The 10,350-nt window shown below is 45.2% G+C and overlaps 1 protein-coding gene across 4 annotated transcripts; it reads left to right on the forward strand.

The window, feature by feature from the left end:
* The first annotated feature begins 114 nt into the window (after nucleotides 1-114).
* rfwd3 (ring finger and WD repeat domain 3) lies at nucleotides 115-9,883 on the forward strand. 4 transcript variants are annotated; one of them, XM_022238532.2, is made up of 12 exons: nucleotides 115-261; nucleotides 1,020-2,298; nucleotides 2,509-2,597; nucleotides 3,278-3,431; nucleotides 4,027-4,151; nucleotides 4,340-4,457; nucleotides 4,723-4,824; nucleotides 5,297-5,457; nucleotides 6,313-6,516; nucleotides 7,309-7,495; nucleotides 7,984-8,163; nucleotides 8,539-9,883. In XM_022238532.2, exons 2-12 carry the CDS (start codon nucleotides 1,162-1,164, stop codon nucleotides 8,695-8,697), a joined length of 2,616 nt encoding a protein of 871 aa, XP_022094224.2. In that variant the 5' UTR covers nucleotides 115-261; nucleotides 1,020-1,161; the 3' UTR covers nucleotides 8,698-9,883. The 4 variants fall into 4 exon arrangements, with proteins under 4 accessions (XP_022094224.2, XP_022094225.2, XP_086987276.1 ...); XM_022238533.2 differs by having other exon boundaries at nucleotides 2,512-2,597; XM_087131150.1 differs by having other exon boundaries at nucleotides 135-197.
* The last annotated feature ends 467 nt before the right edge of the window (nucleotides 9,884-10,350 follow it).

The raw sequence follows: 10,350 nt of genomic DNA on the forward strand, positions 1-10,350 counted from the left end.
AATAATAAATAAGAAAAACACATTTTGAAATTAAGTCTGATTCCCAGACTCCATCCTAAGTTTTATACACATTCTTGTAAATGTATATTAAGTAACCAGTCTACCATATTTCTCGAATTCGAAGTACGTTCACTGCTGGTTCAGACGTTTGGCGGGAGAGACACTTGGTTTTGCATCGATAGGCCTCATGTATTTTTGTATGAGACCTATTATTATCCAATACCTTAATGTACTGTCTTGGAATGAAGCTTATTATAAAATGTTAGTTTTCTGATGTCCATGGTAACGTTAAGCATCTGTACTCAGTTTTGAAAGGAATCTGCCGTTGTCAAGATTGGAAGTTAACTCACATAGTGGCATATGTGCATTCATGCATGTGGCACTTGACAAGTGGTCAAGTGCCATGCATTCCTGTGTTAAGCACAGTCTTTGAAAGGTTACAGATTTGAAACTTGTGCAGTTTTACTACAGCAGGTGCATTGGTGATTTTTATTTAGGCTTTATAAAATTGAGTGTGGATTTTTACTGAAAACCTCAAAAATCATATTTTTGTAAAAATCTTTGTTCTAATAATAATATTTGTGCCTTATTTCAATGAATCAAATACTGGCTTCACTTGAAATTTCAAAAATTTTGAAATTGGAAATTAAATAGAGGAGCTACAACATGCAAAACAAGAGGAATTTTAATTACAGTTTCCTATGCAAGACAATGAATTTCCATATAAACAGCACCCTCACTCATTTATTTATGCCCCTAGCATAGGGTTTTTAAGTTTGTGGCAAGTAGTGTTGAGCCCAATCTTTGAAGGTGCGTAGTTTTTATGCCATGATGAGTTAATGCAGCAAACATGGTGAACATATTACGCCCCGACTATGGCCAAGTTAAATTGGGACAGAGGCCATAGCTTGGGCGTAACAAATGCACTGCTGCACGTATAGTTAGCCTAGGCTTACGTGTACTTGTGGTCCGAATCCATCTTAGTCTGACTTGAAATTATTTGTTTCTTATCTTTGCAGCAATGGCACCTCCTTTTCATGTACACGTGCAGACGTATTTTGAGTCCTAGTAACTAATCACAGTTAAACAAGAAGTAGGCCTACAATGTACGTTCTGTACCAGTATTTAGACTAACGACAGGAAGGATGCGGTGACCAAGCCATGTCTTCTGCCTTAACTGACCAATCAGGAGGAACTACTAATGGTGATGGACCATCAGGTACATTTTTCAGAAGATCTGACCCATCACCATCGGAAACAAGGCACCCAAGTACTGGCCCATCCGACCAGGCAGGCAATACCAGCCATCCAGGCAGCGGGTCCCACTCAGACGACGATGAAGACAGTGAATCTTTGCTTCAAGATCTCCTTCGAGTCAGGACTCTTGCTGACCAGTCAGGACACAGGCCAGACAGCACCAGTCAGTCAAGTCATGGAGGAACAGTGCCAACATCAACGAGATGGTCAGAGGCAGTCCTCCCCAACCAATCCCAACCTGGACCCAGCCACACTGGGCCCAGCAGGACTCTTTCAGCAACTGAGGACAGCGAAGGGACCTCTGAGGTCATCCATGCTCCCCACCAACGCCGCCGGATGATTCTCAACTCTATGGATGATGAGGAGGATGGTCATCAGTCAGTGACCATTGATCTAACTCAGCTATTGCCCGGCCAATCTGGTGCCTCTGTTGTTGTGACGAGCCAGTTGGATGCAAATCGTCCACGGAGAAGACTCGTTATTCCTGCGGAGTATGACGAAGACACGGAGAGCGATGGTGACAGTGACTCCATTGTCATCGAAGTGAGCGACACAGATGAGGTTATGGAAGTTGACACTGACCGAATTGAACCTCAGGGTCCTGCGTCTGAACCCTCAAGAACAACTCCTGCACTTGTGGCAGCTCATATTGAAGCCACACACATTGATACACCTGCAGGTTCCATATCCGAACCGGGACCTTCAAGACCAACTCCTGCACCTGAACAATCACAGGCTGTTGCTGTGCCCGATGGATTTGTTCCTGTGGTACCTGCAGAGAGCGAATCTGGGTCAGCTGCAAGGCTTGCACAAGTAGCACCTGTAGCTGGGCCTACACAGGTGGCACCTGCACCTTCACATGCAACACCTGCTGCTGGGCCTCTACATGTAGCACCTGCGACTGGGTCTTCACAGGTGGCCCTTGCAGCGCCACCATCATCCTCCAGAATCCCTACACAAGGCACAGGAGGGGATTTCAAGTCACCTAAGCGAGTTACCACATCAAGTTGTGCTGTACCTGACGAAAGTGACGATGATTCAGTGAGTTTGCACCGTTTCTCACAATATTGGAATTTGTGGGTCACTGCATGCATTAGAACATTTTCGCACTACATTTTGCGCACTGCGTTTTGCACACTACATTTTGCACACACTAACCTGATGGCATTGACACTCCACTGTAATTTTCCTGCAAAGATGGTGTCCTTTGAGAGAGATCTGTAGGGGTATAATTTTTTTTTTGACTTGCAGCAGTCGTGCATCATCTGCTATGAACCCTGGACTAATTCTGGTGAGCATCGGCTGGCATCTCTGAGGTGTGGCCATTTGTTTGGTCACTGGTGAGTGCTTTGTGATTCATGCGCCTAGGAGAGTTCTTGGAGTGGATAGTCTTTTGGCTACAATTTTCCGTATATCCACTCTGTGCGTTAACCCTCACTCTCCAGAGTACTTTGGCTAGAGACCCTGCCCAGATACTCGAGTCTGGATCATTTGTCAAAGTAGCTTGCATGTTCAGTGTAACAAGATCCAATGAATCAACTCTCCCCAAGGCCAAACAGCCTGGGAGTCTGTGGTTGCCAGTCCCCACAAGATCCAACAGTGGCATTGTTCAATGGGACTAGCTCCCATTGTCTCATCATGGCCAGTTTGTTGGGCTGCTGTTGATTGCCTAGTGCATCAAAGTGACTTTCTCACCTGATGCCCTCTGCTGCGTTTGGCAGGGTTAGGGTAAATGGGTCTCCGCTGATTGGTGACAAGTGGAGAGGCTGTGCTAACAGTTGGAAAATCATTTGTACATTGCACGTGGGACTCCTGTGTAGATCAACTGTAGATCAAGCAAATGCAGGAAATGATGCTAAGAAAAACATCCCAACAAGTGACTGCCTCGAGTATGTGAAAGGTTACATGTATGTTTATATTGGAGGATTCTAGAGTGCTACTGATAAGCAAGTACATGTGTATACCTTACAAATGTAGGAATCGTGGATTGTTTATAATATCTTTCGCTTCCCTTCTACAGCTGTATTCTCAAATGGCTTAAAGCGAACCAAAAGTGCCCACAGTGCAATGCCAAAGCCAAGAAGACGGACATAAGAATCATCTATGCAAAGTCACTGCGGACTGTAGACACATCAGAGAGGGACAGGGCTCTGGAGGAACTGAAGAAAGAGAAGGTCTATGTTTGGCCGGGTTTTTCCCTGGTTTTTTTTCCATTTTTTTCTTAGAGGGGACCAAAACCATCTTTTCCAAACAGACCTGGAAGCACATGAGCCCAAACTATAACCATCGCAATGGGATTTGTCAGGATTTTTCCTCCAGGATTTTCCTGTTTTTTAGGATTTATCAAACAATCTCTTAAACCCTTCGCTATGGAGGGCTGCTACTTCTGCACCTTTGTGTGAGGATTAGTCACACACATACAGTCTATTCACCATGCAGCTGCTGGTTCAATGGGGCCTGCTACTGGACAAAGCCCTCCATTCAGTGCATGCCACAGCCCAGCAAAATAATCCTGCCGTGAAGGGGTTAAGAATGTGGAAAATCCTGAGTTTATCATCACAGTGCTTTTACTCATAAAAGTTGATATGGGTGTTTGAAGGAGTGCCTTCAGGCAAACACAAATGTATACCCTGATCCTACGCCGCTGTGGGGTCCTCAAAACTTCTGGTGATTATTTGTAGTTATTTCATTGCCCTCCCATCTCTCCCCTGAATCACTTCCCTGCGTTGTGTGCCATTGCCGTGCTGTCATCGTTTCGTCGCCTTGCAGGAGGTTAGGAGGAAAGTGGAGATCGACATGGCCCAGGCCAACTTGCAGCTCCGGATGGCCATGCAGGAGATGAACCGCTTGAAAGCGCAGCTCAGCGCTCAGGAGGACCAGCTCCGAAGCACGAGGTAAACTGGGCCGGTATTTCTAGTATGATCCATGATTTGAGAACAATTCAGGAGACCTCGACAGAAGTGTAGAGGGTGTAACATCGTTACTTTCATCAGTTGCAACTCTTCGCTGAAATGTGGTACTACTATTAAAGTCCTGGCAGAGTTGCACCTTTTAACGTGTTACATGCACATGTACTTTTCAGCCTCTCCAAGCATCCATCCACGGCTGGCCAACCAACGACGTCCACCAGCCAACAGAGTGAGGCTGCCAGTGGACCACAGGGACAGTATGTCTTGGACAAGACCATACAGATATCTCAGGTCAGGAAAGAGTTTCCCGAAAAAACTCCTAGTCGTGCACTGATTACCGCCCTTTGCTTTTGTCCTTCAAGCTATTGTGCAAAATCTGAAAGCATTTGAAGTGTCTGTTTGCGGATTTTCGTACCTCGGAAGTTGGTCGGTTCCTCCAGCAGTTTGGCCAGTGAGCCACGTTGCCTCGTGCGCTCTTTTTGTTACCTCGGGGCTATCAGGACTTTGCTTTTATTTTGTTTTGTATCTCACGTCTGTTCATCTTTTTAAATCGAAGACGGGCAACTCGCGCGTGATGGGGTTTGACCAGTTTCAGAGTGCGTTAGTGGTGTCGATGCCCTCTCCCAACCAGCTCTTCCCTGGATTTGGGGTGAAAAAGGTAGGAAGTAATTTTCTGAGTGCTCCATTCCCATTTAAAAAAAAAACGGTGTCTCTCTCGGGGTATTGTTTTAACCTAGAGAAAAATAACCATCCTTTCATTGTCATGCCTGCATCTGCAGACAGATTAAAGGGTTGATTTATATAAGAATGTAAGTTTCGCATCCATAGCACTGACAGTCTGCAGCAGCAGTGCTGTATCAGAGTCCGTCACAAGTCCCTTCACCAGTCCTTTCACAAAGCCAGTCAGGAGTCCCTTCACAAAGCCAGTCAGAAGATACAGGTTGAACAATGACAGAAGAATGCTCTTCTCGCTGATAATTTGAATAGCTTGTGACTGAATGATTTGTGACGGACATGTGACAGGGACCTGTGATAGACTAGAATACAACACTGGTTCACACAGTGTCCTCAAACTGTAAAGGTTTCCCGATACAAGGCTGCTTGTATTTTTTCTTTCTCTCCGAGAACAGGTGAGCGCAGTTGATATGAGATGTACCCAGTACGTACCCATCCACACAGCCATGATCCGGGCGCTCATCTTCAACGGACGAAACGACGGCCTGATGCTCACTGCCTCAGTGGACAAGACCATCAAGATGACCAGCCTTATCAGTAATGCAGTGGTGCAGACGTGTGTACTTTTAAAGATTTCTTCATTGTTAACTTAAGGATGCCAGGTTATGGGCTCTCTTGATGATCATTTGCAACCACCCGATAACTCATCGACCAGCTTTATTGAGCATTGCCTACATACAGTATATAGCTTCTAGTGTAAAACCTATCAGCAGACGTGAACCCCCAAACATACATGTACACAGCCATCACAGCATTCTCAGAAATTATAGGATCAAGTATAGTACCTAGACTTCCACAAATTCGCATTTCAGTAATCTACTGTGTGATTTTAAATGCCGTATTCCAATAATTGTCAAATCAATGAAATGCAGAAAATTTGAACAACTTCTTTTGAACTTCAAAGCTGCAGCTCCAGGGTACTTTGGCTGGAAACCCTGCCAGAAGTAAAGATGCCTCATAGATGGAAGGAAAAAGAAACATAAACTACATATTTTGAAAAAGATTAGATTCCAATTGTTCAGAATGGTAAAGAGGGACACACAATGTAAGATCGATTTATTTTAGAAGTGAAACGTTCTGTTACACTGTATAGAATTTATTTTAGGCCATTTTGTAAACACTCCCTTTTGTTTTAGGCAATTGAATTTTGGCAAAATATATTTGACACATATCAGTACCCCAGGGAAACCCTGTGTCCCCAAGGCCAAACAGCCAGGAAATCTGTGGTTTCCAGTCACCGCAAGATCCAACAGTGGCATTGTTCAATTGATGGGACTAGCTCCCACTGTCTTAACATAGCCAGTTTGCTCAGCTGCTTTTCATTGCCCAGTGCACTAGATTGGTAGACCTGTTGCACTATGCTGGGTCTGGCAGGGTTAGGCTTGATGACGTTCTGACCATTCCTTTCTAGGTATAAGACAGATGCTCCTGCGTGGAGTTGTGCGTGGAACTCGTCTGACGTCAACTATATCTATGCTGGCCTGCAAAATGGTGCTATCCTGATTTACGACACCAGACAAGTGAACCAAGAGGTGCACCGATTGGCTCTGGACAACTCTAGATGTCCCATCGTGTCTCTGAATTATGTACCCAGGGCAGCTGATCAGTCTCTTGGGTGAGTATCCGCCTTGAGTAGAAGCACCCCCACATTGGTTGAAAAAAGCCACTATTGGATGGTAGTTTTCATTTTGTCGGTAGCAATGCGATGGTAAGGCGTACATTTGCTAGTTGTTCGTGAACCAGCGGAGATCAGCTCCGACCAAAGGAACCTCCGTTGCTCAGAACATTGCAGCCTCTCTGGGTCCAGCTCTGGGCTTATCTGAGAATATTGTCAATATCTGCCCAAAACAAAGGTCCTGCATGATGACGTTCTCTAATGAATGACGTTCCTGACGCACTGTGATTTACTTTACGTTCATCGCAGGTGTACTTGTGATGTGTGTTTGCAGTGCTTGTGTGAATGGGCCTTTGAACCACATCTGCGTTTTTTTTCCCATATCTTCCTGAAAACTTTCTCATCGCAGGAAACCAGTATGGCACACTCTTTGAACTTCAACTTACAAACGGCATCGGGTCCACAAGGACTAACTGGTCCCCACATTTCTCAATCCGGCAAAGTCCTCGAACAAAATCGTCAAGTGGGTTTCGAAAGATTGAGGGCTTGAATAGATTCACCTGCGGTAGAAGCTTTCTTTAGTTGTTCCTTGTTGGTGACTTTTCATTTCCCCGTAAGGTCCCAGTCAGTGTGGGTTCTTGAAGTCTTCACTTTGTGCTAGAAGTGGACGCCTTTCCAATTACCTCAAGCAAAACTCTAAAATCAAAGTTCAAGATACAGCCAGCAGGTGTGTGTTGTGGCTCAAGGAGATACCCAAGATTTCCTTTTATTCTCCCTTTTTATCGAGTAAAGGTGTGGGGGACTTCTGATGGCGTCCCTTGGAGGCATGTCGTTCTGGGAGCAGACATCCGACCTCGATTTCAAGCCCCACCTCCTCCAAATGGACGGGAAGTGCACCTCACTGAGCTTCCACAACAACAGCCGACACTGCCTGGCTTCCTTCCGTCCAAACCAGAATTACAACAGTACCAGGCACGTGGTGAGTATCAGCATTACATGTGGAAAATCCGAAATGTACAACTTAAATGCTCATTCAACAGTATTCATGTGGTGGTCTTGGTACCGTGTGTGATTCAGAATGGTAGCCAGTCCCAGTGAGGATTCACCACTGAAGGGATCAACACACCTGCTCCACCAGGAGCCCTGTGCATACTGCCGGAATCTTAGGCTGCATCCGAATCTCTTGTCTAGAGCTAGGTCTAGGTCTTCACTCCATTAGAAATGCATGGAGACGCGTAGACAATAGACCTAGCCGTAGCTCTGGAAGCCCATTTCGGACACAGCCTTAGTATCTTTCACATTGTCATGTACTGATGAACGACCGTGATTTCCATAAAAATGCCTCTAATGGTTCCATGCACTTACCAGCAGAGGCTCCAAAGCAATGTCCCTCGACAAATGACTTTAAAAAAACACTCAACATGGGGGTTTAATGGGTATCGTTCCTTCCAACTTGTCTCCTAACAGATGTGCGAGTTGAAGAATGAGAGGAACGCTGCCACTTCGTCTAATGAAGTGGCCTGCTACCCTGTCCAGACCTTCTACGGTGGGCCCACCATGAAGGTGCTGACTCGGTCCACGCTCTACCAAAGCCCGGACAAGCCCGATCAGCTCTATGCCTGCTCGGGGGATGAAGCTTCATCATCGGTGAGTACTCCGATAAAATTGTGTCCAACAGAACATTGAGAAACAATCCATTATTATTATTATTATTACATTTAATTCTGGTAATGAAACCAAGGAATCCTCAAAAGTGCTCTGGGTACTGCGAGCTCGCAAGCCTGAAGAAACCTGTAGAGAGGAGACAATGCGAAGCAGTTACAGTTTTAGAGGTGGGAGGAAAACCCCAGAGGAATATTCTGGGTAAAACCCATGGAATCAGGTAGGGACTGAAAACCCAATCCACATGTGGACCGGGCCAGGATTCGAACCTGAACCGCAGAGGTGGAAGGCGAGGAAAGAACCACTATGCCCGCCTTGACCTGCAGTCATTTCCTTCGATTGATTTCTCACTTCATGAAGGCCCTGATCTGGGACACAGCCAATGGGAACCAAGTTCAGAAACTGACGGTGAATGCGACAGTTCTGGACGTCTGCCCCTTCCAGTTCAACCAACACAGCTTCCTGGCTGCTTTGACAGAGAAACAAGTGAAGCTGTACAAGTGGCAGTCAAACAGATGAGAATGCTGATAAGAATTGAAATATGTTGCCAGCTTTTATTTATTGAAGGGTGTCACATGGCGACCACATGGCCATCCCATGGTCAACACATGACCCTTCCACATTTTTCACATGGCTACCACATGGCAATCCGGTAACTATCACAAGGCCACTGTATAGCCATCCCATGGCCAGGACATGGCCCTTCTGGATTTATCACATGGCCGCCACATGGCAATCCCATATCTATCACGTGGCTACTGCATGGCCATCCCATGGGATGCATGTGATGATTTTATCATCGCAACTTGCTGGTTAACATGTACTTATGCACTGTACATCCGTCAGATGGCAGTAATGATGTTTCCCTGGCCATCCATTGGTCATTTTTTGGCCTCTTTGGAGTCACCATATGGCCAGCACGTGGCCTCGACATGCCCACCACTTGATCAACGCATGTCCACCACAAGGCCATCACACAGCCAGCACACGGCCACCGAATTTGTTCCTCTCTGCCCTTTGCTTCTCAAGCTTCATTTTTAAAGTCAAACTCCATCGTTTCTGATGCTGACAGATGCTGCTTGGTCAGAGATTCGACTAAACCCTCCATCACTTACTTTACGCATGCACTCACGGTGGCCGGTCACAAGTCACATCGTGTCTAAACATTACGCGCACGAGCAGCCAGGAAAAAGTAAAACCAAGGATTTATTGCTGTGTTTCAGTACTTTAAAGTCAATAAATTCATCGTTTATGCTTATCACTTCTGTTTATTCTTTTTGTACAAGTTCCTGTTTTATTTGCCTGTAAGTTGCTAATTTACACCTGTGAGTTCAATGTCTGAAGTGTCCCGTAATTTGGAACCAAAGGCCCTCTCACGTTCGTGTCTGTGATTTCCTAGCCCCTAAGAAATTGTTTATCTATGTTGGCTTTGGTTTGGTTGTTTCTTTTCACTTGATTCCCTTTCAAAGCACGTTCTTTGAATTTGTAAGTTAAATGTTTTGTATAATTAATGTCTTAATCATTGTCTCAGAATTCAGGACAAAGTCCGTGTGTTTTATTTGTGTACTTTGGTTTGTTCTTTGTTTACTGCAGTTTTGTACTGATTAAAATTAAAACCAAAATTTAGACATTGTGTGTGAAATTGGATATGCGTGTATGTATGTCTTTATCAGGAATAAAAGAATGATTTGTAAAAAAAATGGAATTTTTTTCGTTCACATGATTCAGACTTGGTTGTTTGTGAATGGTCGGCCGGTCCATCATAATGATCCTTGACCGCTACACCTTCCATTGTCTCTAGTCGTATGTATAGGGCAGGCAGATGGGGGTACATTGTACAGGCCCGCAACTAGGACTTTTTTGGGGGGGGTGCGAATCCTCCGTAAAGTAGACCAAGCATAGATCTTTTGCTGTTTTATTTTGAAAAACGACAGGATACCTAAGGTCGTACCAATTGTGTTGGGGGGAGGGGTTATGAGTAAACTCCAGAAGAGGGGATTATATGACCGAGGTGAAAAATACCGAAGCGCGCGGCATTCAGTTTTTGCGCCAAATGCTCTGCTATAGCTCAACATCTTTTCTTTCCCCCAAAGCGGACCTTTAAGTCGCATGGAGGGGGAGAGTTGCGACAGCTACTGGCCTGTTGTAATCTTCGTGTCCTTACTCTGTATT

Source organism: Acanthaster planci, linkage group LG21 (assembly GCF_054643075.1).
Source record: "Acanthaster planci isolate LZ-2023a linkage group LG21, COTS_SCS, whole genome shotgun sequence".
Taxonomy (NCBI): Eukaryota; Metazoa; Echinodermata; class Asteroidea; order Valvatida; family Acanthasteridae; genus Acanthaster; species Acanthaster planci.

Excerpts from the sequence above, each read along its gene's own strand:
- rfwd3 (XM_022238532.2), top strand. The coding sequence starts at position 1,162 with ATGTCTTCTGCCTTAACTGACCAATCAGGAGGAACTACTAATGGTGAT. Across the intron at positions 2,299-2,508 it reads ACGAAAGTGACGATGATTCA|CAGTCGTGCATCATCTGCTA; the intron begins GTGAGTTTGCAC and ends TTTGACTTGCAG. Across the intron at positions 4,152-4,339 it reads GACCAGCTCCGAAGCACGAG|CCTCTCCAAGCATCCATCCA; the intron begins GTAAACTGGGCC and ends TGTACTTTTCAG.